The sequence below is a fragment of the Trichosurus vulpecula genome, chromosome 2 (genome assembly GCF_011100635.1).
Source record: "Trichosurus vulpecula isolate mTriVul1 chromosome 2, mTriVul1.pri, whole genome shotgun sequence".
In the NCBI taxonomy this organism is placed as follows: Eukaryota; Metazoa; Chordata; class Mammalia; order Diprotodontia; family Phalangeridae; genus Trichosurus; species Trichosurus vulpecula.
The window spans coordinates 264,532,485-264,560,286 of record NC_050574.1 but is presented as its reverse complement, the minus strand read 5'-3'; the positions used below and the strand labels follow the sequence as shown (position 1 = coordinate 264,560,286).

The 27,802-nt window shown below is 41.3% G+C and overlaps 2 protein-coding genes across 2 annotated transcripts in view; one reads left to right on the top strand and one right to left on the bottom strand.

Moving 5' to 3' along the window:
• Window positions 1-1,745: 1,745 nt before the first annotated feature.
• LOC118839673 (olfactory receptor 148-like) lies at window positions 1,746-2,678 on the bottom strand. Its single transcript, XM_036747181.1, has one exon. The coding sequence runs from the start codon at window positions 2,676-2,678 to the stop codon at window positions 1,746-1,748; it is 933 nt and encodes a 310-aa protein (XP_036603076.1).
• Window positions 2,679-12,922: 10,244 nt separating this feature from the next.
• LOC118839670 (von Willebrand factor A domain-containing protein 5A-like) overlaps window positions 12,923-27,802 on the top strand; it is a 31,539-nt gene continuing 16,659 nt past the window's right edge. Inside the window, exons 1-12 of the mRNA XM_036747179.1 lie at window positions 12,923-13,347; window positions 18,875-18,924; window positions 19,048-19,250; window positions 19,649-19,871; window positions 20,012-20,187; window positions 20,497-20,611; window positions 21,454-21,620; window positions 21,886-21,974; window positions 22,192-22,336; window positions 23,537-23,616; window positions 23,916-24,030; window positions 27,610-27,774. Coding sequence (XP_036603074.1) covers window positions 18,882-18,924; window positions 19,048-19,250; window positions 19,649-19,871; window positions 20,012-20,187; window positions 20,497-20,611; window positions 21,454-21,620; window positions 21,886-21,974; window positions 22,192-22,336; window positions 23,537-23,616; window positions 23,916-24,030; window positions 27,610-27,774 — 1,521 coding nt within the window. The 5' untranslated portion in view covers window positions 12,923-13,347; window positions 18,875-18,881. The remainder of the gene's footprint in view (window positions 13,348-18,874; window positions 18,925-19,047; window positions 19,251-19,648; window positions 19,872-20,011; window positions 20,188-20,496; window positions 20,612-21,453; window positions 21,621-21,885; window positions 21,975-22,191; window positions 22,337-23,536; window positions 23,617-23,915; window positions 24,031-27,609; window positions 27,775-27,802) is intronic.

Here is a 27,802-nt window from a genome sequence, read left to right as displayed (position 1 = left end):
CAATCTTTACAGCAAATGTCTCTGTTAAAGGCCTCATTTCTCAAATATAAAGAGAACTTAGTCAAATTTACAAGGATACAGGTGATTCCCCAATTGATAAATGGTCAAAAGATATGAATGGGCAGTTTTCAGATAAAGAAATCAAAGCTATCTATAGTTATGTGAAGAAGTGCTCTAAATCACTTTTGATTCAAGAAATGTGAATTAAAATTACTCTGAGGTATCATCTCACACCTATTAGATTGGGTAATATGACAGAAAAGGAAAGTGATAAATACTGGAGAAGATATGGGAAAATTGGGATACTAATGTACTGTCGGTAGAGTTATGAATGGACTCAACCATTCCAAAAAGCAATTTGGAAGTATCCCAAAAGAGCAGCTAAACTGAGGGCTGTCTCCAGTTGCCCTGATCTATATCTGGCCCCTAGACCCAGATGGCTGCAGAGGAGAAAGTGAGACTGGTGACCTTTCAAGCCCTCCCTTATTTGAATCCAATTTACTTGCAAGTCATGACATCATCTTCCTGATGTCATGGTCCTCTGCAAGAACAAAGGACAAAAACAATAGTCCTTTGATCCACTAGTAGGTCTATATCCCAAAGAGATCATAAAAAATGGAAAAGGACCTACATGTGCAGCCCTTTTTGTGGTTCAGAAACATTGGAAATTAAGGGGATGCCCACCAATTGGAGAATGGCTGAACAAGCTATGGTATATGAATGGAATGGAATACTATTGTGCAATAAGAAATTACGAACAGGCAGTTTTCAGAAAAAACCTGGAAAGTCTTATACGAACTGATACAAAGTGAAATGAGCAGAACCAGGAATACATTTTACACAGTATCAGTAACATTGTGTGATGATTAGCTATGAATGACTCAGCTCTTCTCAGCAATACAATGATCCAAGAAAAGTACAAAGGACTCATGAAGGAAAATACTATCCATATCTTGATAAAGAACTGATGCAGATCAAAAGCATATTTCTTTCACCTTTACATTATTCTTTCTGGTGTTTTTTTTAATCTGTTTCTTCTTTCACAACTGTGACTAAAATGGAAATATTTTTACATGATAGTACATATATTAACTATATATATATATAGTACATATATTAACTATATATATATATATTTTTTTTTCAGAAAAATGGAAGGGAAGAAGGGAGGGGAGTAAAGGAGGGAGGGAGAAAAATTTGGAACTCAAAATCTTATAAAAATTGATGCTAAAATTTTTTTGACATGTAACTGGGGAAAAATACTATTTGAAAATGAGAAGAAATCCATATCTCCTTGTATTTGAGGTCCAGCCCTAAGCTAAAAGAGGGTCTTTGTCCTGATTTGTTGGGCAATGGCAAGCACTGCTTAATAAATTGACATGCTTGGAGATCGAATCTTTGTTTCCTAGGCATTTCATCTTTCACCCACCACAATACTGATACGTTGCTAAAGTATATAAAGCAAAACTAGTGGGTCTTTTGAGTTGTCAGTTAGCTTGTCTCCAGCTTTCACCTCCCCATACCATGGCTTCCATATTCAAAGAGTATTGTTTGTATCTAAGGTTCATTGCAGGACAATGAGGTTATGAAAGTATCTACATCTCAGATCTTAGAGACAGAAAAAGGTAGAAATGAAAGAAAAATATATTGCTTTTATCATTTTCCTGAGAGAGAACCCAGAAAGAACAAAAAAGATAGAACAATATCTGAAGGGACAATTGTGAGAAGCAGACCTGGCCCATTAGTTACACCTCCCCAATGATTCCTGACCTATATAACACATTTTTCAGGGCTCTCTTTACTTCCTTATTCCTCAAAGAATATATTAAAGAATTCAACATAGGGGAGACAAGGTTATTCAATATTTGAACCACAGCACCAAGCAAGGGGTTGGGTGTAGACTGTAGATAGATAATGATAACTGGTCCATAGGCACACAGGATTGCAGTGAGGTGGGCACTGCAGGTGGAGAAGGCCTTGTGCCTGCCTTCAGTTGAACGGATTCTCAAAATGGCTATCCCAATGCGGGTATAGGAGACAAGAATAGTGAAAAATAATGTTAAAGCCAGAAGACCAACATTAGTGAAACCTACCCTCTGAGCTAGGGAACTGTCAGCACAGGCAAGGGGTAAGACAGCAGGAATGTCACAGAAGTAATAGCTTATTTCATTTGGGCCACAATAGGATAATGAAAAAGTGAATGTGGCCAAGATGGTGGCATCAGTACAGCCCACCAACCAGGCACCCATAACCAGGATCACACAAAGTCTGGGGTTCATAATAATTGTGTATCTCAAAGGGTGACAAATGGCAACAAAACGATCATAAGACATTACAGAATATAGAACACCCTCAGTACAGCCCAAGAAATGGTAGAAGAAGAGCTGGGAGGCACAACCACTATAAGAGATAGCTTGGCTTTGCCCTGAGAGGTACAATAGCATTTTTGGAGAGGTCACTGAAGGGAAAAATATGTCAAAAATCGATAAAAGTCCCAAGAAGAAATACATGGGAGTGTGAAGGCGAGAGGAAGATAAGATGGCCACCAGAATGAGTGAGTTCCCTACCAGGGTAAAGAGGTAGATGAAGAAGAAGATGACAAAAAGCATAGTCTCCAGACCCTCCATGTGAGGGATTCCCAGCAAGATAAACTCAGTCAGCTCTGTGTGGTTCGTCATCTTCACAGAAAAGTCAGTGCTGGAAGAAGACACCAAAGTGTGAGTAAAGATGTCAGAGACAGGGGATGAATTTGATGAGCAGGATACACATGCATGTGAGGCCAATAATCTATGGTTTTGGTTAATCCCATAATTTATGATTCTGTCAAAAGACACCAATAGGCTAGGAAAGCAAACCTGTCCTGTCCCGTTAAGATAGAACACCCTCAGCTGGTTCATCAGCTCACCTTTATCTAGCAAGTAGAGTTTACAAAGCACTTTTTTGATAGTGGTATTTAGAGATAAATAGTGCATATTACTCTTCTATCACTTTGCTGAGTTCACCCAGGTGATTCAAGGCAGAGTTGGTACCAATTCAGGGCCTTTCCTGACAAATATAGGGGGCTTTTTCTTTATCCCCTTCCCTCAGTGAATGCAAAATGAAACATTAAATTACAAAAATTTTGAAAAGATGACAAAATATTTAAAAAGAAATAAGTGGACACCTACAATTGATTTGATGACAATACAAATGGGCAAACCTGAGGCAGCTTTGTTAAAGCTCTCTGTGGATAGAAACAATATGAAACAATAAAGATTTATTTGGCAGCCTCAGCTATAACAGATGATTATTATATTAGGAACTACTGGACATATAATTAATCATTCAATTGACAAAATATCTATCAAACACTGACTGTATACCAGACATTTTACTAGGTACTGGATATAACATTTAGATAAGTCATAGACCCTCCTCTGAAGGTGTTCACAGTTTAGTAGGGAGATAAGGCATTAATCTAGACATCTATGAAACACAGTAGTGCATGAAAGGGTCATTTCACATCCAGGAGATATTTGTGAACTTTGATAGTTGAAGGAGTAGGAATGAATGAGATTGATAAGGGAAAGATAGGAAAGGGAGAAGGACAGAGAAAAGGGCTAAAGACTGCATTATCAGCTCTGCAGGTAAATAATGATCTCAACTATCACAGGAATGAAAAATTCATTTGGGGGTCAATTATGGACAGCTTATATGAAGGCAATTTAAAGGACGCATAATTGAGGAGGGCTCTAATAGTGGGGGTTGTTACAGGTGGGGAAAGAATAAGTATTTGTTATGCACCTACTATGGACCTGCTACTATACTTAACTATTTGTATGAGGTCAGAGTTCAGGGTACACTGAGAAAGTCTAGGATAGGTGGGAATAAACATTGCTGGATGTTGGACAGCAAAGTCACTCTCTGAGAGTGATGTCCCTTCCTGAAACGGAATCTACAAGAAACCAAAAAATATCCACCTTTCTAGGGGCATGTCCTGGCACCACCACCACCAACAAAATGATTTATTTGGACAAGTTTTCAAGTAATTCAAGCAAGAAATTTAAAGATGCAAGGATATTTCAGGAGATAACATCATCACTGGTGGTGATTCAACAGGAATTAAGTAACTTGGAAGCTACATGTCTCGGGCACTGATTAGAACAAGCAAACAGAAGGGGGACTTACAACTGGGGTCAGGGATCACACAGAAGTAGATCCAGACTATTTATCTGGACATTGGAAGAGTTTTTAAATGGTTTTGAGTTTTGAGCAGTCATGGATTTGAGACTCCGTAGAGAGCAATTCAAAGGACCAAATAATCAACTTTTAAAAGGCAGAGGCAGCAGCAGCTTTAATAAAAGCAGACTTTGCAGATATGATTTAAGCAGGATGTCCTGAACTATGGGGCTTTCTTACCCAAGCTGAGTCAACTTGTAAGACAGAAATTTTCTGTATCATAGGAGGATTCAAGTATAGTCTTTTCTCCTCTCCCTCTACATTCCTTCTCATGGAGATCTCATTAGCTCCCATGGATGTAATTGCTGTCTCTCTGCTGATGATTCTCAAATCTACCTAGCCTTTCCTCAACCTTCTTCAATGACTTCCAATCTCATTTTTCCAACTTGCCTTTCAGATATCTCGAACTGTATGTCCCATAAACATTTTAAACTCAACATATGGAAAACCAGACTCATAATCTTTCCTCTCCCCTGCCCCCCACCTTCCACTTTACTTTAGAAAGCAACACCATCCTCCTATTCCCTCAGGCTCAAAACCTAGGAGTCCTCCTCAACTCCTCATTATTTCTCATTCTCTATATCAAAGCTGTGGCCATGGCTTATCAATTTTACTTTCGCAGCATCTCAAAGTTAGGGCTCCTGTTCTCTGACACTGCATCTACTCTAATGCAGGTCCTCATCATCTTACACCTAGAGTTTAGATATCCTTCTAACCCTTGAGTGCCATCTCTTAACTGAGTCAAGTTTTACAGAACCAATCCTTTTATTAAGGGGATGTGTACTATGAAGTTTGGATTCAGTTGAAGTGCCAAACTTAGGGACCTAGATGGCCACATGTGACCTCAAGGAATCAGGTTCCCTACCCCTGAAGACTATTGTAATAATCTGCTAGTGAGTCTGCCCACCTGAATTCTCTTTCCACTCCACTCAATTCTCCATTCAACCACTAAAGTGATTTTCTTAGAGCTCAGATCTCACCCAGTCATCCTCGCTACTCAATAAATTCCAGTGGCTCCCCATTGCCTCCAGGACTAAATAGCAAATGCTTTATTTGTTGTTAAATATATATATATATGTACATATACACACATATATGCATATATATGTATGTGTAAATATATGCGTATGTGTATATATGTATGTGTGTATACAGATATATAGATATAGATATAGATCTCCTAGCCATGCTCTTACTTTTCCATTTTTTTTTTTTACATCTTAGAGCCTCCAGGATCAAATACAAAATGCTATATTTGACATTCAAAACTCTTCATAACCACCATCTTCCTACCTTTCCAGTCTTCTTACACCTTACTCCCAAACATGGACTCTTCTATCCACTGGTATTGGCCTCCTAGCTATTGAAGGAACAGGAAGTTCTCATTTCTTGGCTCTGGACCTTTCCCCTGGCCCCGCCTCATGCCTGCAACGCTCTCCCTCCTCTGTGCCACCTATGGACCTCCTTAGTCTTTTTTAAGTCAAAACTAAAATCTTTCTTTTACTGGAAGTCTTCCTCATCCCCACTTTATTCCAATGCATTCCCTCCATTATTTCCCTTTCATCCTACACATAGCTTGCTTTATATATGTTTGTTTGCATGTTGTCTCCTCCATTAGACTGTAAGATCCTTGAGGGCAGGGACTCTCTCTTTTTTTTTAATATCCCTTAAGTATCCCAGCAAGTAGTACAGTGCCTGGCAAGAAGTAGTCACTTAACAAATGTTTACTGATTGCTTAATTACTTTGTGTAATGTACTATGTTGAGTACAATGGGAGAGTAAAAAAAAAATTAAAAGATATGGTACCTGACCTAAAAGTGCTTATGATCCAGTAGGGGAGATAGGACATAAGCATAGAGAACCACCATAAAAAGTAAAGTATAAGATAGCAGAAAGAACCCAGGCTCTGGAGCCAGAGGATGTGGGTTCAAATCCTACTTCTGATACTAATATTTTACCTTGGGAAAGTCTCTTAACTTCCTGGGTTTCAATTTTCTAGTCTGTAAAATGAGAGGGCCTTGAGAGATCACCTTCAACTCTAGATTTGTAATCCTATTAAAGGAAGAAAGCTTTATAAGAGGTCGTTGAAAAGAACCTCCAGCATCAGGAAGCTAAGAAGGCTTTTTGGAGGAGATGGCATCTGAACTGAAACTTGAAGGACGAGTAGAAATTCCACAGAGGTAAGGAAGGACTTTTAGGGGGAAAAGATAATGAAAACAAGTCATGGAGGTTTCTTCATTTGTACAATGAAAGGTATAAGATCTCTTTCAGCATTATCTATTGACTACATTTAGGGAAGGTGGAGTAATCCCCTTTGGTTGGAATGTAGGGTATGTGAAGGGAAATAGAGCAGGATAAAGAGATTAGGGCTAGACTACAAAAAGGTTTTCAGGCCACGCTGAGTTCTTGCACCAATCAGAAAAAGTAACACGTTTTGCAAATCTTTTGATCTGAGCTCTGTCAGGAAGGGCAACCAGGTGGGTAAGTGGACTGAGCACTGGGCCTTTAATAAAGAAGACGAATCTTCCTGAGTTCAAATCCAGCCTCAGACACTCACTAGCTATGTGACCCTGGGCAAGTCCCTTGACCCAATTTGCCTCAGTTCCTCACCTGTAAAATGAGCTGGAGAAGGAAATGGCAAACCACTCCAGTAACTCTGCCAAGAAAACCCCAAATATGGTTGAGAAGAGTCGGACAAAACTTAACAACAACTAGGACAACAAACTGCTTCAGAAAGATTAATCTGTATAGGATGGGGGTGGGGTGGAGTGGGAGGAACTGGAGGCAGTGAGGTTTTTAAGGGGATTATTCCTGGAAAGAAGGAAAAGTGTTTGCAACGGAAATGGGAAAGTGAGCACTGATTGGAGAAAGCCAAGCAAAGCACTTGTAGTCTATTCAAATTTAAGAAGTGTGGCCAGCAGGGTGAAGCTATTGAAAGCCCTGGATCCAAGAGGAGGAGCTACCACAGCAGCTCACAGTCTCTACTATGCTCCTCTCTTGTCCTTGGCTTTTCAGTAATGGCCTTGGGGTGATCCCCAAGGGGCACTCAATCCTCTCCTAGGTCATTTGAACGTTATTTCTTCCTCCCTAATGAGCCTAACTAGTGAGCACCAAAAGAATTATGGGAAGTCCAGGTCACTTACTTGGCCTAAAATGACTGACCAGGGTAAAAAATAATGTTTCTCTTCAAGGCCAGATGTACTCCTTCAGCTTAGTCCTTGAACTCGTGTAGGTTCCATGGGGCAAGGCCTGTGCCCTAGTCAGGGACTCTAAATCCTCCTTTTTTCTCATCATCATTCAGGAATGGGGTGACAATAATGTTGAGGTTTGCTCCCCCATCCACAGCAGCAGGAGGAGCTGCAGTGTTTTCTACACTGCTGAAGGTTTAAATGGTCTTGGTCTCCCTCCAGATTCCCATCCCCTGATATGCCTCCAGACATAGGGAGCCCACTGAGCAAAGAGACCAATTAATTAGTTTTCAGCTGTGGTGGGGACTTAGAAATGAGAAAACAATCGTATGGAAAATAGTAAACAAGATGAACATCTCTGGAAAGGGAAGGGTCCTAAGGGTCCTAATCCCCATCCTAAATATAAAATTGTTGCTACTCATTAATCCTGCAAAGCAGCACTTAGCCTTAGTGTTGGAACATGGTAGGATCATAATAAATGTTTATTGCCTGACTGTCTGATCTGGAAGGCCTATATTGAAGGCAGCTGGAAGCAGTTCCTTATGAGCTGTCCCCATATCAAGGAAACCCCAGAACAGAAATGTTCTTTGTCATGAGACTTGTGATACTTTATTAGTGCATATGAGGAGACTGTGAAAAATTATTTTTAATAATTATTATCTCAGAAATCTCCAGCCCCTTTCTTCTAAAGTCCTGTCCTTAAGTCCAGTTTTGCTTCAGAAGGACATTACTGATAATGAGATTTCATTGACTCTCCTTAATCTGGTCAGCCCCCAACCCAAGTTCTCAAGTTACTTAATTTAAGGTAGGGATCCCATTTTGTTCTGGTCGGGCTTGGATGGAGACAGATTCTTTTGTCTAGATAGCCCAAATCCTGGGGTTGGTCTGATAAAAGAAGTAATTCCTCTGTACAGAGGTAAGATAATGATGGGGTAGAATCAGCCCCTGTTGAAAGGGTATATAAACTGTGCACCTGAACACCAAAATCAGCCCAGTTCTAGAATGGCTCCCTGCCAGCTTTGAGAGAAATAAACAATGGACTCAGATAACCTAACTCTATCTTTTTTTTTAATTTTTATTTTTAGTTTACAACATTCGGTTCTACATAATTTTGAGTTCCAGATTTTCTTCCCTCCCTCCCCCACTCCCTCCCCAAGACGGCATGGTATCCCATATAACTTCCATGTATAATGCTGCATTGAATTAATTTACACACTAGTCAAGTTATGGAGAAGAATTGTGACCAATGAAATGAATCATGAGAAAGAAGAAACAGGACCAATAAAAAAAAAAACCAACCCAAAAACAAAAACAAAAGAGAGAAAAAGAAAAAACAAGTTGGGGGGGGAAGGCTAGCGTGAAGTGTGCTTCAGTCTGCATTCATACTTCATAGTTCTTTCTCTGGATGTAGATAGCATTCTCCATCATGAGTCCTTTGGAATTGTCTTTGTACCTTGTGTTGCTGAGAAGAGTGAAGTCTGTCAGGGTTGGTCCTCACAGAATCCATGTATCTGTGGTTGTGTACAATGTTCTCCTGGCTCTGCTCTGCTCACTCAGCATTATGTCGTGTAGTTTTTTCCAGGTTGTTATGAAGTCTATATCATCCCCATTTCTTATGGCACAATAGTATTCCATTACCTTCATATACCACAGCTTGTTCAGCCATTCCCCAATTGATGGACATCCCTTTTATTTCCAATTCTCAGCTACTACAAAAAGAGCTGCTATAAATATTTTTGTACATATGGGTCCTTTTCCTGCTTGTGTGTTTTCTTTGGGATACAACCCTAGAAGTGGTATTGCTGGGTCAAAGGGTATGAACATTCCTATGGCCCTTTGGGCATAGTTCCAAATTACTCTCCATAATGGCTGGATCATCTCACAACTCCACCAGCAATGTAACAGTGTTTCAATTTTCCCACATCCTCACCAGCATTTATCATTTTCCTGTTTTATTTTAGCCAATCTGACAGGAGAGATGTGGTATCTAAGAGTTGTTTTGATTTTCATTTCTCTAATCAGTAGTGATTTAGAGCATTTTTTCATATGCCTATAGATATCTTTAGTTTCTTCCTCTGAAAACTGCCTGTTCATATCCTTTCACCATTTCTCAATTGGGGAATGGCTTGTATTCCTATATATTTGGCTCACTTCCCTGTATACTTCAGAAATGAGGCCTTTATCAGAGACACTAGTTGTAAAGATTTTCTCCCAATTTTCTGCTTCCCTCCTGATTTTTCTTGCATTGGACTTTTTTATACAAAAACATTTCAATTTAACATAATCAAAATTATCCATAGGTGAAGAAGGAGTCCTACCAAATTCTTTTTATGACACAAATATGGTACTAATACCCAAACTAGGTAGAGTCAAAACAGGGAAAGAAAATTATAGACCAATTTCCCTAATGAATATTGATGCAAAAATTTAAAAAAAAATATTAGCAAAAAGATTGCAGCAACTTATCATGAGAATAATACACTATGACCAGGTAGGATTTATTCCAGGAATGCAAGGCTGGTTCAATATTAGGAAAACTATTAGCATAATTGACCACATCAACAACAAAACTAGCAGAAACCATATGATCATCTCAGTAGATGCAGAAAAAGCCTTTGATAAAATACAACACTCATTCCTATTAAAAACACTAGAAAGAATAGGAATAAATGGAACCTTCCTTAAAATTATAAATAGCATCTACCTAAAACCATCAACAAGCATTATTTGTAATGGGGATAAGCTAGATGCATTCCCAATAAGATCAGGGGTGAAACAAGGATGTCCATTATCACCCCTATTATTCAATTTGGTACTAGAAACGTTAGCTGTAGCAATAAGAGAAGAAAAAGAAATTGAAGGAATTAGAATAGGAAAAGAGGAAACTAAATTATCACTTTTTGCAGATGATATGATGATTTATCTAGAGAATCCTAGAGAATCAAGTAAAAAACTACTTGAAATAATAAACAACTTTAGCAAAGTTGCAGGATATAAAATAAACCCACATAAATCCTCAGCATTCCTATACATTACTAACAAAGCCCAACAGCAAGAGATAGAAAGAGAAATTCCATTCAAAGTTACTGTAGACCCTATAAAATATTTGGGAGTCTATCTGCCAAGACAAACCCAGGGCCTATATGAACATAATTATGAAACACTTTTCACATGAATAAAGTCAGATCTAAATAAATGGAAAAATATCAGTTGCTCATGATTAGGCCGAACTAATATAATAAAAATGACAATTTTACCTAAATTAATCTATCTATTCAGTGCCATACCGATTGAACTACCCAAAAATTATTTTACTGAGCTGGACAAAATAATAACAAAATTCATCTGGAAGAACAAGAGGTCTAGAATATCTAGGGTATTAATGAAAAGAAATGCTAGAGAAGGTGGCCTAGCCATACCAGATATTAAATTGTACTATAGAGCAGCAGTCATCAAAACTACCTGGTACTGGCTAAGAAACATAGTTGTGGATCAGTGGAATAGGATAGGAACACAAAATGGAGAAGTCAACAACTATAGCAATCTACTCCTTGATAAACCCAAACAATCCAGCTTCTGGGCTAATAATTCACTATTTCACAAAAACTGTTAGGAAAATTGGAAAATGGTAGGGCAGAAACTGGGCATAAGCCAATATCTTACACCATATACCAAAATAAAGTCAAAATGGGTTCATGATTTAGGAGTAAAGGCTGATGCTATAAGTAATTTGGGAGAGCAAGGAAAAGTTTACTTATCAGATTTATGGAAAAGAAAAGAATTCATGACCCAACAAGAGATGGAGAGCATTACAAAATGCAAAATGGATAACTCTATCTTTCTTATACCAAACTGTGTATAGTTGACAAGAGACACCCTGTGATTTTACACAGAGGAAGCATATGCTAGAATCATGGGATAAGGAGTAAGTATAATTAATTGATATTAATTAAATTTCCCCCTTTTTAATATGGTTTACTTGCAACATAGTTTAATCATTAATTATACCTTTACTTGGAAAGTGAGCTGATAAAAGCCTATCTATGCCCCGAATAAGTTTAGCCTATTTTAATGTTGGTGCCTACCAAGTTGTACAAGTCTATGGTAAGCCTTTCTGGGACAAAAAAAGAGAGGCAAAAGATAGGCCCTGCCCTCAAGCAGCTTGCAATCTAATAGAAGGAAAGAACTAGAAAACAAATATGTTTATAGCAACCTACATACTGGATAAATAGGAAATAATTAAAAGATTGACCTCTTAAGTGGGGTTTGCCAAGGCTTCCTTCAGAAGGTGGAATTTTAGCTGGGACTTGAAGTTTACAAATTTTTTTAAAATATATTAATTGTTGTTATCTTTGTCCTTCATTTTCACAAAGGACCATGACATTAGAGAGATTATGCCGTGACTTGCAATTGACTTTGATTTGGGTGAGGGAGGGTGTAAGTAAGGTGAATTTTAGTGTAAGTAAGGTAGATTTTAGTGTGTGTAAAGTGGATTTTTGTTATTATTTCTTAGAGTTCTGTTTCCCAGGATCTATTGCCATAACAACCTCAGTTTCCCAGGATCCATGGCCATAACAATCTGTTTCCCAGGTATTAGATACGAGTTCCCAGGCTCATGGTTCAAAACATTTCCATCATGCTTCTGCAGCATTATATAAGGATAAATAATATAAATGTGTGCTGAAACTGTAAACATCCACTGTGACTGCTCAGTGAGATATAAGGATGAGGTGATGTAAACTTGTGAGGCAACTGCTGGGAATATGCCTTCTTTGTCTGATGCCCTATAAAATAGGTGGTCAGTGGTCAGTGAGTTGGGGAACCTTTATGGTTAAGTTGGGATGCTGTGTGCCTTGATGGACCCCCATCAAGGATTGGGAGGGGGCAGTCTGTGTTTGGCTCAACCGGCTGCCATTGAGGCTTGAGGGGATTCAGGGGATACGAGAGTTGTGCCCATCTCGACTGGCCCCATGAGTAGGGGTAGTTGCCCCCCCTTCTCCCTGGCCCCTGTAAGAAGGGTGATTAGGGAATACTGTAAGAGTTTGTGGTGCTTCCGTTATCATCAATACTGTGTTAGAGACTAGACTAGAATAAAGCTTAGTATTAACCCCTTTGAAGCTCTCTTTCCTGTCTAACCAGATCAAGAGCAAACCTGCTAGAGGCTGGAGTCCAAGCCTCCAGTGCCTCCTGCGTATTATCTGTCTAACAGAGGGCTGTGCAAGGTCACCAACCTCACTTTCTCTTCCAGAGCCATCTGGGTCCAGTGGCCAGATATTCATCAAGATGACAGGAGATGGCTCAGGATGCAATGGGGGATCCTGGCCCTTTTAGGCTAAGGTTTTTACATTAAAAAAAAAAAAACAAACAAACAAACAAAAAAAACCCTAACAATAACAGGCCCACTAAAAAGAACAAATAATATAATTTTACAGAAACAATTAATCCTCCCAAAAATAAGAAAAGTGACATTGTTTTGCTTTTTTTTTTCCCCAACTCTCTAACCTCTGGCTTAATAGAAGACATCTGGATTCTCATATCAGCTTCTGCATTGAATCATTGTAATTTGTTTTGGTTGAACTTTATGAAGAAAACCTGGCTTCACACCGCCAAGTAGTTGGACAATGAAGGAATATTTTAATAAACAAATAACGTCTTAGTATCAGGAAAATAACAACGTTGAGGACCCCCTGAAAAGAATTTAGAGAACCCTAAGGGTGCGCAGACCACACTATGAGAATCCCTGACTGAAGGATTTTTGGTGAACCCTTAAGAGCTAGATGGTGAACGTTTGAATGTGGAGTAATGAACTTGCAGACAATCCCTTGAATGTTGATTATATAGTTTGTAGTCAGTGCCTGGCAGAGGCGGGGCTTTCTCGGAAACCTAAACTGATGCTCCTTGCATTTTACCGGGAAACTCGGCAGCGCTAAGTACGGAGCAGGTAGGTTATTGACGTCCCCTCCCCAGCACCTGGGATTTTACTCCTGCCCCAGGATATAGTGCCTTTGCTAATGGTGCACCTGGGGTTCCCTCCAGCCCTCCCACCCCCACCCCCTCTCTCACCCTCATCCCCACCCGCACCCGAACCCTCCCAGCAAGTCCGGCTGTTCTTCTAGTTCAGGCTCTTGGACTCAAATTTTTCTCCGTCCCTTCAGGGACACCCCAGGAGACTGGGTGGCGGGCAACATATTTCCTTCTTTTCCTGATGGCTCACTGCCTTCTGTGTCCCATGCCCTCGACACCCGCATCAGCGCTGGGACAGAAGGAGTGCAGCCTCATGCCCTCCTGCGCGGAGTTTCTGGCCGCTATTGAAGCCTGGTTTTCCCAGAGGCTCACCTGCAGGAGTGATTTAAATAGTATCTGGCGGGTCCTGGTCCTGAATGCAAGGTCCCCTAGTCGCTGCGTTTACTCCTGCCGCCATGACCAGGGGTCTCCCTTAGCGAATTGGCACCTGTATTACCGGGTACTGGCCAGTAAGAATTTCCTATGCCAAGGAGTGTGGGTATGGCACTAAAAGGGAAGGAGAAAGTCTCCAACTCTGGGCTTTTGAGGGCTTAGACTAGTCTGATGTTTACTATCTTTTAAAAACCCGGGTTCTCCCCCTACCCCGCCATTTAACGTCTTACTTTCCTCCAAAGCTTGAGAGGAAGGCTTGTGCATTGGAGAGAACTACGCACTTGAAAGCAAGATTCAGAAGACCTGAATTTGAATTCTGTTTCTGAACCTTGAACAAATCAGTTCCCATTTCTGGGCCTCAGTTTCCGCTGTTAAATGAGATCTTATGTAACCTTCTATATCTAACTTTCTGTCATTATAAGAACTTTGGCCTTGTCGCCCAGGCCTGCTGTGTTTCACCCATTTTGGCCCCTTCCTGTTCTTTACTTAGAGTTTCCCCTCCCCTCCCCCTGGCAGAGTTTTGTTTCGGCCAGATCTATTAATGCTGCAGGTTCTGTTATCCTGAACCAAGCTCGATCTTTGTTCTGATTGCATTTTGCGGGCCCCACCCTGCCTTAGTTAGGATTTGCCTGATTGTTCCTATCACATTCTTACTGAAACTTGGGGCTGGATGATGGGAGCTGACTTGGGGGTGCCATTTGGAGTAAATATAGACTTCTCCACTGGCTGAATTTTTAGAATGAGCCCAAGTTTTACTGCTTTAAGACGAAAATTGACAAATATTTATTAAACAGTTGACATTGTGCCAAGATAGCTGGTTGGTGCAGTGGATAGAGGGCCAAGCCTTAAGTCAAGAAGTCTCCTGATTTCAAAACCACCCCCAGACACTTACTAGCTGTGTGATCCTGGGCAAGTCACTTAAGCTCATTTGCCTCTCAGTTCCTCCTCTGTCAAATGAACTGGAGAAGGAAATGTCAAACACTCCAGGATCTTTGCCAAGAAAATTGCAAATGGGATCAGGCAAATTCATACACCAATGAACCTGAACAACAAAAAATGTACTAGGCACCATGCTAAATGCTGAGGTTACAAGGAAAAGCAAAAATAGCTCCTGCTTTCAAGGAGCTCATATTCTATGGGAGAAGAAAACATGCAAATAACTAGATGTTTATTAAAATATTAAATAAATGCTATGATTAAATATTAAAATATTTTTCAAATAGGAGTTAGGGCTGAGCATGGAGGGCCAAGAAATTGTGCCACAGGTTTTCAGAGGGATAGGTACACTTCCCATGACTTTTCACGCTCTTAGTACCCTTGGAAAGTTTAGGCAAGATTAGCAATGACTTTTTGGGACTGTTTTAACCTTTTGGTGTTCACTGAATGCTCATAGTTGTTTTGTGTCTTGTAAGATATCCTGTTAGAATTAATTTTTTTTAAAATAAGGGTAGCACTGTTTCTTTCCATAAGATATTAGGGTGTCAGTGGGAGTCACTTTGTCTTCCCCAGGAAGCCCCCTGGAATGTGATACAGTTCAGGGACTGACCTGTGACCCAAGGTGGAGAAGAAGCTGGGAGAAGACTTCATTTAGCATGACAACCCTGACCATACCCAGTAGGACTGTGTGTTTAGAAATGGCAAGCCCTGACAGAAATCAATGCCATGAATTGAAGAATAAAGCATCTTTAATTCAGATACCAGGGTAGCAAACCTGCCACCCTGGAGGATGTCTCAGCAGTTGACTCAAGGGAAAGATTTTGTCAACCGGGTGAAGCCCAACCCTCAACATGCAGAGGAGTCCAAGCTGAGTTGAAAGCACAAAAGTTTATTAGGAGGAAAATCAGACAGCAGTGCCCAAGTCCCTAGCACAAAGTACAAAAGGGCAAGTAGAGGCAGGGGAGACTTATGCTTGAAAACTACAAACAGTAGGTACATGGAGGGGTTGGGAAAAAGAATGGACAGTCTTTCTTGGGTATAGGTGGATAGAGAAGCAGGACACTTTGCAGGAACAATTGACCATAAAGCTGGTTTGGGCCAGTTTGGGGTGCAGGGGAGGAGGACACACAGCTCAGCAAGGTCAACCAGTGAACACCAGCAAAGGCATCTGGGAGTGAGCAAGACTTGGGCTCACTTCAGGCTCCTGATTGGCTCCTTTCAGCAAACAGGCTTGCTCTGTGTCCAATGCATCTGCCTGATAAGGTGACTCAGAAAACAGACATACGAATCTCCGAGGCTCTTCCATAGTTTTAATGCTTTGAGAATAGGGGGAGGAGATAGTATGAGGCAGCAAGACCTAGTCATGAGATCACAGTGGTGCTTGGAGAGGGAAGATTGATGATTACTGCTTTATAATACAATTTAAGATCTGGTATGGCTATGCCACCTTCCCTAGCATTTCTTTTCAATTATTCCCTTGCTATTCTCGACCTTTTGTTTTCCAGATGAATTGTTATTATTTCTTCTAGTTCTATAAAACAATTTTTGGTAGTTTGATTGGTATGGCACTAAATAAGTAAATTAATTTAGGTAAAATTGTCATTTTTATTATATTAGCTCTGAGAAGGAAACCCACTTTCTTTCTGCTGTTTTGCCCTTCATCTCAGCAATCCCAATGGAGCGGGGGCAAGGACAATAGAAGCTGAGAACCAGCTTAAGCTGGTTCTCTGGGTAGGGGCACTTAGAGTGCAGTTCAGACCAATCTAATCATGAATAAATATCTTAAAAGTAGGAATGTACAAATGTTACTGAAACTCTGACATCACTAGGATCATTAAAGGAGTGGCAAGTAACATTTGGTATTAATGAATTTCTCTCATTATATTAGCAGTTTTCTGTCAGAAGATACACTGGTGGGGAAATCCAAGAACTGAGGTAAAGAGCAAGGTGGGCAGAAGAGTTGGATAAAGACAGTGGTAGCAGATAAAGGTGTGGTATATAATGTCATCAAAGAATATTGCAGACCACTTGAAAGAGGACATCTATGAGGAGACTGAGACAAATCACAAATTTGACTCAAACATTTCAGTTCTCTAAACATCTGCTGGAATCCTTCTCTTCTCCCTCCCCTTCCACAACCAGAACAGCTAATACTTCTTTTTTTACTTTCTTTAATACTAATTTCATCCTTCAAAAAAAAAAATCAAAAAACCAATGAGGGGAAGTCCATTTTGACTCTGATGCTCACCCATAAGGAAGAACTGGTTGGTAGATGGAGGGGACAGAAAATTTGGTGGTGAAGTGATCAATCTAACTTAGAATTTCTAATAGAGAAATGGAGAGCCAGGCAGAGTTTGACATAGTTTTTAGATTTTAAGAGGAGACTTCAAGGGGCCTAGAGACAGAAAAGGCTGAATTTCATGGCCCAGATTTCTACAGATTTTCCAAGGCAGTAGGAAACCTCTCAAATCTCTTGGAGATTCCTTTTAGATTGTGAGGTCCTTAAAAACAGGATCTATCTTGCTTTCTAAACTTGTATCACAATGCTTTGCACACAGTAAGTGATTAATAAATGCTTCATCATTCTGACCTCAGTCCAAGACTGCTCTCAGAAATCAAATTCATCAGTGATTCCCATCAGGAAGACAAAGGGGAATAGCCTAAAGAAAACCCCCTATGAGTATTTGGAGAACTTCTTTTTAAAGGGTTCCTGAATTGAATGGATGAATGAATGAATTGTGATGGTAAACAGGGTGGGACTTTTTGCCTTTGTTTTTTCTTTAGGAGTGCTTCTCAGCACTAAAGCAGTCAAGTACCTTTGATGAATCTTGCTTTTCAAATGTAATGGCAAGAAAAGTGGATTTTTTGTTGTCTTTTGTTTGAGTACTTCTCAGCACTAAAGCAATCAAGTGCCTTTGATGAGTCTTGCCTTTGTTTCAATCAGAAGTCGTTGATTATATCAAGAGTTTATGATGACCTCCTTAAGCCATGGGAAGGCTTAGGTCACATGTGTTTGAGTCCCATGGTTGTGATGCCCTCTGAACCTAATCAGGGTATATAAGCTCTGAGGGTGGCATTTTGTTTTAGGGCTCACTCAGTGGAAGAATGTCATGTGATTTGACCAGATGAGACTCTGGGTAGCCATCATGGAGCCCCCTGGCTTTGAAAACCCAGATGTTGGTGCTTCTCTCTGGTAACTGTGTATATATTGCTATGGACAGATAAAAGCCTGTCTGCTGATTTATGTTATTTTGCTCTGTTTGTATAGTTTCTGTTTGTATTTGCACTGAAGTTCAGGTGCTGACTTTTTCCCCGGAACTAAGTAAATGATATATGTATGTTTAAATAAAGTGAGATTGTTAACCGCTCAAAGTTGCTTTCCTTAGAAAAGCAGATCTAAGAACCTGTGCTAGCAGCCCTCCTGTGTGCTCTTGTTGTTGGTCTTTTACCTCTGCAACAGCTGCTAGCAACATTGTTGTTACATGAATAAAAGAAAAAGTATTTATTTTTAAAAAGAACATTCAAGACTGTTAAACATGGATTAAGCTGAAACGAGTAAGGAAAGCTAAAGAAAACAACAAGAAAAAGAAGAATGTGGCTTCCTTTAGGATTTAGGTCACATCTTGGTAAGACTCAGAGAGGATAGTTCAGCAATAATATACTCTCCTTGGAAACAACCACAGCGCCTACCAATAGAAACAAACCCTTTGGTTGAACTACTAGTTCCTCCCTAAATAAAGGAAGAACTACCCACTTATGTCATCAGTTATCATATTTGCTCTTTATTTACCTATTCTGGGGCTGAAGCCACCACTTATCATCTAGCATTTCTGGGTGTCCTATGTGGAGCAGCCAGTACAGTTCTATCGGCAAGTCTCACTGTGGCTAAGTAACTGGGTCACTGTCTGAGCCTAGGGTAATTTAACTCTTGGCCTCTCAGATTGAACAGAGATGTGTCTGTTCTCTTTGACCTCTTCTTTCCCTCTTTCTTGCCATCTTTGCCTGCCTTCCAACTGGTGGAATTGTTTCTTACAGAGAATTCTGGTTCCAATAAAAAGTCAGGTCCACAGTGGTGTTGGAATAACAACTATGGATTACTTAAGATTTCACTTTTTTTTTCTTTTTTTTAAATACAGTTTCACTATGTTATTCCCTTGTGGTCTTCTCACCCACTCCAAGCAGCCAGGTAAGTCTACCATGAGTACCAGAAAGGTAAGAAAAAAAAAGAGAAGATTTTAGAACTCTGTAGGCCATCTCTGGAGTCTTTGGTGCTGAGAACTGAGGGCTGGTGTGCATTTCCTTCCTCCAGTGCCTCTTAAGAGCATCTCTGTGGCTGTGTCTATCCATGAGTTTGTGGCAGATGTGTCTGCAACCCTGGACTACAAGAATGAGGAAGCAAATCCTGTGGAAGCATTCTTTGTGTTCCCCATGGATGAAGACTCTGCTGTTTATAGCTTCCAGGCTCTGGTGGATGGGAAGAGTATAGTGGCAGAAATACAAGAGAAGCAGCAGGTAGTAGGCATGGCACCCCAGGGCTCCCCTTTGCATTCTTCATGTTAAATCGGTATGTTTTATTGTAGTCTCAGTGGGAAACACTGAATTGCTTTTGTCCTCACTGGAGCTGCTGTTTTGCCCACAGTGTTCTCTTCTGTCAAATGAGTGGGTTGAACTAGGAAGTCCTCTAGGGACTTTCTGACCCTAAATCTCTGTTTCTTGACTGAAGCCCTTTGGAGAGAAGTCAACCTGAGTGGCTTTTGCTTCTGCTCTCAGCCCTGCTATCATTTTCTTGCTGACTGCCTCCCCTAACCCCTTTCCTTATCTTCCCTTCTGCCTCTCTCCCCAAAGCCTTCTTTTCCTCTTCTATTTGTTCCTAAGACTTCTTCATTCCTGTTCTTCCTCTTGCCCCTCAGGCCCAGGAGAATTATGAGAATGCCATCTCTGAAGGCCACCAAGCCTTCCTTCTGGAGCAGGATAGCAGCTCTGGTGACATCTTCAGCTGCAGTCTAGGAAATCTTCCCCCTGGTCAGAAAGCTGCTGTCACTCTGAGCTATGTTCAGGAACTATCCCTGGAGGCAGATGGGGCTGTTCGCTTTGTCCTGCCAGCCATCTTGAATCCACGCTATGTCCTGCAAGGTGAGGAGCCTGGCCTCCTTCAGTAATAAGAGGGTGGCAGATTGTGGATGGAAGAACAATGGGGACATCTTGTTCTACCTGGATCCTGTGACCTAGGTAAGAAAAGGGATCTGGGATCCTCACTGTGTGGGTCATTGTAGAGTCAGCTGAGGCAGACAACATCACCTCTCAAATCCCTCGGGTTCCTGGCAAGGAGCTGCCCTACACATTTAGTGTCAGTGCCAACGTCTGCTCTCACAACGGCATTGAGAAAGTCCAGTCCAACTGTGCTCTGAGTCCCCTTCAGTACTTGGAAGATGACAAGACTGTTGCCCAGGTAACTAACTAAGCAGGGAGCATCATTGCCTTGGTGCCCCTGCCCACTTCCATACCTCATAGACCTCTTTTTTGTTTCCAGTTACTGTCCAATGTCCTAAATTCATCCATAAGATGGTCATATTGTACCCTCTTCCCCTCCTTCTAGACCCAGATGTTTCTCCTTTCATACTAACTCCATCCCAGAGCATCACTGACCAATGGGAAGTTAACTCTCCAGCCCCTTGTTCACATCTAGGAATCCAGAAGAAGCTCCTGGAATTTTCCTTCTTCTCTTAGCATTGCTCTGCTCTGCCCCATCCTCTTTCAGGTTTCCTTGGCTGAAGGGCATCAGTTTGATCGGGATGTGGAGATGCTGGTTTACTACAGAGAGGTGAACACACCCAGTGTGTCTGTGGAGCTGGCCCAGGCTGATGCCAAACCAGGTGAGCCAATCTCAGGAGCTTGCTCACCTTGCTGAGGAACTACCTTCCAGGCATGCTGATACTTGGCAGAGAGGTACTGAAATAGTTGTGGGATGGTTGTAACTATGGTATGCAGTGGTAGTCTCAGGAATCCAAAGAGGGAGATTCATTACCTTACTGAAAGAGAACAAGGAAGGATTTCATTGTTATCCCAAATGTAGAAATGCTAAAGCTTAAAGAACAAAGTTACTGTTCTGACTGTTGAATGTTATACTAGGATAGTTTGACCTACTTTAAAATCATAATGTAGTATAGTCTCAGACCTGGAATCCCAGAATTGGAAGAGATAGCCAAGACACTACTTTCTAATGAAGGATCTTTTTATAGAAGCTGTTGTCTAACTGTGGCTTTCCTGCCATGTGCTTGCACAGTTCACTTTGTTGGTAGGACCTTACGGTTTATCCATCTTCAGTTTAATGTGATTAGATTGGGCACAGAGTTCTAGCTGGACGAGATCTTTTGGAAATCTCTCTTGTGATGTGTGACCAGTCCAGTAGTATAGTCCAATATATATCTCTAATCTCCTTCACATAATGTCAAGGGATTTAGAGGTATAGCCTGCGTCTGATGGCTCCTTCCCCTGTACAGTTTTCTTTGGCAATTTTATAAGTTAAGTCCTTTTGCAACTAGAGCAAGAATGCCAACCAAAAATAAAAGTTCAAGGGTGTAGTAATAAAACTCTCTGTGCTCATTCAGCTGCTTTCCCCACATTATTTTGCTTTCTGGTGATATATGTGTGTGTGTGTGTGTTCATTTATTCATTTATGTATTTTTTATTTATTTATAATTTTACTTCTGGGTAGGTTCGCTAATGGGAGATCCAGCTGTGATGGTGAGTTTCTACCCTAGTATACCTGTGTCTCAAGGAGATAGCACTGGTGAATTTATCTTCCTCATGGACCGCTCAGGGAGCATGTCCTGCGAAATGAATAGCGAAGAAGGTGCCCAGTTGCGCATTGATAGTGCCAAGGTACCAGTTTCTTTTCCCTTTTATGCTCCTTTTGCATATCCTTTTTTTCTAGGAGTGAAAATGGAATTTAGAGGATTCGACTAGTCTTGTAACATACTGACTATTTGCTTATGGTGGGCTGAATTTCAATGTGACCACTTTAAGGGTGACTCAGTGCTATTGGAATCATGGAGGGGAGAACGGGGTGAGATCTAAGTATCATAAGGATGGAAAATGGCACACTTTATTTTTTTAAAATCTCTTCTCTGCCTTTCTTCTCACTCAGGAAACTCTGGTCCTGTTGCTGAAGAGTTTGCCCCTTGGCTGTTTTTTCAATATCTATGGCTTTGGATCCTCCTTTGAGTCATTCTTTCCGTGAGTCTCTGGCTAGAGTCACTGAGGTAGGGAGGAAGATGGAGGGTAAAAGGGGAAGTTTTAAGGGAGATATTACAAATGGTATAGTTACAGAATTCTAGGATAAGCCCTGTCTTTGGAGCTGGGGCTTATGAGAGGGGGAGGAGGCTTAAGTTCCTGACACTGCTGGAAAATGTCTCTCATGGAACTTTCATGTGTATGTATGTATGTGTCTCAGAGGGAGTGTGGAGTACACGCAGAAGTCCATGGAGGAGGCTGTGCAGAGAGTAAAGGCTCTAGAAGCAAACCTGGGAGGGACTGAAATCTTAGAGCCCCTGAAGGATATTTATAGCAAGTCCTGCAGGCCAGGCCACCCTCGGCAGGTGAGGAATTGGGACTGGGAGGAAGGGAGACAAGTTTGTTTGGGTGATGGGTCCTTAGCATTAATCTTGTCTGAAGTCAAAGGTGATCAGGTTTGTTTTGGAGGCAGTTGGGGTTCAATGACTCACCTAGAGTCACCCAGGTAGGAAGTGCCTAAAGCTGGATCAGAACTCAGGCCCTGCTGCCTCCAGGGCTGGTGCTCTATCCCTTGGGTCACCCAGCCACCTAGTGTTAAATCAACAGTAAGAATAGACTAGGGAAGTCTAATAGAGTCTCCCCTCCCATAAGAAGAGTCTCATCTCTTGCACTAGTGGTGAGACCTATTGGCTATACAACAATAACTGAAAATTCATATTGTAATTTGTGATACAAATAATATAAAAATAAATAAATGGTAAAGATATACTTTATATTGTTTGGTTCTTATAACATCATTGTGAGGTTGGTCCTACAGATGTTATTTTCTCCACTTTACAGCTGGGCAAACTATGGTTTTGGGTTGCAAGACTTGCTCCTGGCCACAGAACTACTTAAGTGATAGAGATGACTCTGAATGCAGGTCTTTACTGATGTACTCTAAGTCCATCCTTCTTTTTTTTTATTTTTATTTTTTTTTTGCAGTGGGGAAGGCAGGGCAATTGAGGTTAAATGACTTGCCCAAGGTCACACAGCTAGTAAACATGTATCAAGTATCTGAGGTCAAATTTGAACTCAGGTCCTCCTGACTCCAGGGCCGGTGCTCTCCTCACTATGCCACCTAGCTGCCCCCCACCCTTCTTTCTATTACATCCACTGCCTCTCCAAATCATTGCAACATTCCAGTGAAAGATCCTGCTCACAGAAGATCCTGATTCAGCAGTTTAGGAGGCTCTAAAACCTCCCAGGTGTCCTGAATGAACCCCTACATCACAGTTGTTGAGATATTTTTTAAGTGCTTAGCATAGTGTCTGGCACATAGTAGGTGCTTCATAAATCCTTATTACTTTCTCCCTGCCACAGCCCCATATCTCACCTCTAACCATATCTACAGGGCTGCTGACAAATGGCCTCCAGCCTCCCCTTATGGACCCACAGTAATGTGGAACTGAATAGTGAGGCAGCCTCCTCTGTGGTGGGGCATCTGCTGTAGTTTGGGTCAGGAGAGCCCTGAGGAAATTCAGGTGGCTTTGACAGGATCTGTGACTGCTTGTCTCCCTCTGCAGCTCTTCGTCTTCACAGATGGAGAAGTTAGTGATACCTTGAAGGTCATTGCTGAAGTTCAACGCCACAGTCAGAATCACAGGTATGGTTTTCAGGATTCAGCCTGTGAAACGGACTTAACTCACCATGGCTCTGATCCTTAGTTTTTTCATCTGTAATATGATGGGGTTTGGCCAGACAGCCTCAGAGGTTTCTCCCTGCACTCCATCTGTGATTCTATGATGATGATCTGTAAGATGGCTGGGTACCTAAAGAAGGACTCTGATCCCTCAGCAGGACTCTACCCCTTAAGGCATTTGTCCTCTAATTCCCCACTGAAGTAGGAGTCAGGAAGCCTTTCCTAAGGCTTCCTTTGGCCAGCCTGCTGTCTTCTCATTACAGGTGTTTCTCTTTTGGAATTGGAGAAGGGGCTTCCACCAGCCTTATTAAAGGCATTGCTCAGGCAGCTGGGGGCACTGCAGAGTTCATCACAGGCAGGGACAGAATGCAGCCCAAGGTGACTTTTTTTTTAAATAATTTATTTTTAGTTTTCAACATTCACTTGCACAAGATTTTGAGTTCCAAATTCTCTCCCCATCTCTCCCTTCCTCCCACCCCAAGACAGCATACATTCTAATTACCCCTTCCCCAAATCTGCGCTCTCTTCTATCACCCTCCCTCCCCTTCCCTTCTATTTTCCTTTAGGGCAAGATAAATTTCTGTACTCCCTTGCCTGTATATGTTAGTTTCTAGTTGCATGTAAAAATAATTTTAAACATTTGTTTTTAAAACTTTGAGCTCCACATTCTCTCCTGTCCCCCCTCCCTACTCACCCTCATTGAGATATGAGTAATTCAGTATAGATTGTATATATGTAGTCATGCAAAACACTTCCACAACAGTCATATTGTGAAAGGCTAACTACATTTCTCTCCATCCTATCCCACCCTCAAATTTATTCTCCTCTCCTTTGACCCTGTCCTACCTCAAAAATGTTTGCTGCTGATTACCTCTCCTCCCATTTGCCCTCTTTTCTCTCATCCCCCCCTCCCCGCTTTTATCCTCTTCTTCCCCCTACTTTCATCTAAGGTAAGAGAGATTTCCATACCCAATTGAGTGTGTATGTTATTGCTTCCATCAGCCAAATCTGATGAGAGTAAGGTTCACTCATTCCTCCTCCCTTTCCCCTTCTTCCCTTCATGCCTCTTTTATGTGAGATAATTTACCCCATTTTAAATCTCCCTTTCTCTTTCTCTCAGTACATTGCTCTCTCACCCCTTAATTTTATTTTTTAGATATCCCTTCCTATTCAACTCACTCTGTGCCCTCTGTCTATAGATAGATAGATAGATAGATAGATAGATAGATATACCCTCCAACTACCGTAATACTGAGAAAGGTCTCATGAGTTACAAATATCTTTCCATGTAGAAATGTAAACAGTTCAACTTTAATAAGTCCCTTATCATTTCTCTTTCCTGTTTACCTTTTCATGCTTCTCTTGAGTCTTGTATTTAAAAGTCAGATTTTTCTATTCAGCTCTGGTCTTTCATCAAGAATGCTTGAAAGTCCTCTATTTCATTGAATATCCATTTCTTTCCCCGAAGGATTATACTGTTTTGCTGGGTAGGTGATTCTTGGTTTTAATCCTTAGTTTCTTTGACCTCTGGAATATCATATCCCAAATCCCTTAATGTAGAAACTGCTAAATCTTGTGATATCCTAATTGTTTTTCCACAATACTTGAATTATTTCTTTCTGGCTGCTTGCAGTATTTTCTCCTTGACCTGGAAACTCTAGAATTTGCCTACAATGTTCGTAGGAGTTTTCCTTTTGGGATCTCTTTAAGGAAGTGATGGGTGGATTCTTCTCATTTCTATTTCCCCTTCTGGTTCTAGAATATCAGGGCAGTTTTCTTTGATAATTCCTTGAAAGATGATGTCTGGGCTTTTTTTATTGATCATGGCTTTCAGGTAGTCCAATAATTCTTAAATTATCTCTCCTGGATCTGTTTTCTAGGTCATTTGTTTTTCCATTGATATATTTCACATTATCCTTGATTTTTTCATTCTTTTAGTTTTGTTTTATAATTTCTTAATATCTCATAAAGTCATTAGCTTCCATTTGCTCCATTTCTAATTTTTAAGGAATTATTTTCTTCAGTGAGCTTTTGGACCTCCTTTTCCATTTGGCCAGTTCTGCTTTTTAAGTCATTCTTCTCCTCATTTGCTTTTTGGACTTCTTTTGCCATTTGAGTTAGCCTATTTTTTTAAGGTGTTATTTTCTTCAGCATTTTTTTAGGTCTCCTTTAGCAAGCTGTTCAGTCATTTTTCATGATTTTCTTGCATCACTCTCATTTCTCTACCCACTTTTTCCTCTACTTCTCTTACTTCACTTTCAAGATCCTTTTTGAGCTCTTCCATGGCCTGGGACCAATTCATATTTTTCTTGGAGGCTTTGGATTTAGGGGTTTTGACTTTGTTTTCTCCTTCTTAGTGTATGTTTTGATCTTCCTTGTCACCAAAGTAAGATTCTATAGTCTGATGTTTTTTGCACCGTTTGATCTTTTCCCCAGGCAATTACATGACTTTTTAGCATTTTGTTAAGGTAGCACTCTGCTTCCAGAGTGGAGAGTGCACTGTCCCAAGCTTCAGGGGTTTTATGCAGCTATTTTCAAAGATACTTCTAGGGATCTGTAAATTTTTATTTCTTCTAAGTTTTTATGATCAAAGGAGTGGTGTTTACTCCTCTCCTGGTCTGTGAGTGACCACAATCCCTCCTTTCTGTCTGAAACCGTGTGGAGGATTCCCTCTCTGTCCACACTACAAGTTCGGCCATGCCAGCACTGATTCTCGCCCCAGGACCACCACCCAGGACTATGAACCAGATCCAAGCAAAGGCAAAGCAAGGGAATCCTGCTTCAGCACCAGGAAAGCGATCACTGCAATCCCCCTCTGATCAATCCCTTGATCCCCCCACTGTCTATGGGGCCAAGAGCTCTGGAAGCAGCTCTGCCAGTCCAGCCACCGCCACTGCCCTGGGGCTGGGGCTGGAGCTGGACCACACTCCTTTGTCACTCAGATCTGGACAGACCTTTCCCACTGATCTTCTATATTGTGTGTGGTGTTTGTGGATTGAGAAGTCTGGAAACCAACACAGCTGCCAGTGATTCAATCCCCTGAGGCCTACTCAGGGTATCGCTGGGTCCCGGTCTGTGCTGGTGTGGCCTGCACTAGACTGCTCTCTCAACTCTATGCAATAGACCTTTCCTGTTGACGTTCCTGGTTGTCTTGGGCTAGAAATTTGTTTCACTCTGTCATTTTGTGGGCTCTGCTGCTCTAGAATTTGTTTAGAGTGATTTTTTACAGGTCTTTGGAGGGGTTTGGGAGAGAGCTCAAGGAAGTCCCTGCTTTGACTCCACCATCCTGGCTTGGCCCCCAGTTTTCTTTTCTTCAAAAGCATCTGTTTCCCACTGAGGCACCACAGTAGCTACTTGAGCACAGATACATCTTTGTCCCCATGTCCTCTGCTCTGGTATTTTTTGTATTGAGGTGCTTGGGAACATGCCTTGTTAGTGAAGTGGGACCTTTCCACTTCTAGGCCTTGGGACTTTACAGCTGTAAACCTGAGAGCTCTTGAGTGTGGAGCAGGGGTGACCTCACAGTGTGTTGAAAGAGATCCAGGATGTTTCCCTGGGAAAGTCTCTGGTCATGACAGACAGATGTTTAAGGGACATGAACATGAAGGGGATGAAAGGTATAAAGACTGGAGCTGACCTCAGGGACCAGGACCTTTCCTTGTTTCCCTGGAGGTTCTGGCTCTACAACTTGGAATTAACTTTGTTGTCATCTTTAAAAATCCCACTATCCCAAGTTTCCTGTAAATGACAAAAAGAATTGGGGGAACAGGTTGCTGTGATATGTTCAGGAGTTTGGAAGAGGGTTGAAGCCTGGTTTCTCACATGAGCAGGGAGGAAGAAATATCTTCTCAGCCATTAATTATCCTCTCCTATCAAGTTCCCTCCCTGCCTGTAAAGCCTCTTTTTCTGGGGGTCCTTTCTACCTCAAGCTCTACAGCCTCCATTTTGTTCCCACAGGCCCTCCAATCCCTCAAGCGGGCCCTGCAGCCAGTGGTACAGGATGTCTCCCTGACCTGGACTCTGCCACCTGGGCTGGAAACTACCTTGCTCTCTCCAGCTCCTGCTGTCATTTTCCATGGTCAGAGGTTAATTGTCTATGCTCAGTTGAAAGGGACAAATGCAGTAAGTGCCCATTCCTACTTTTGGGTCC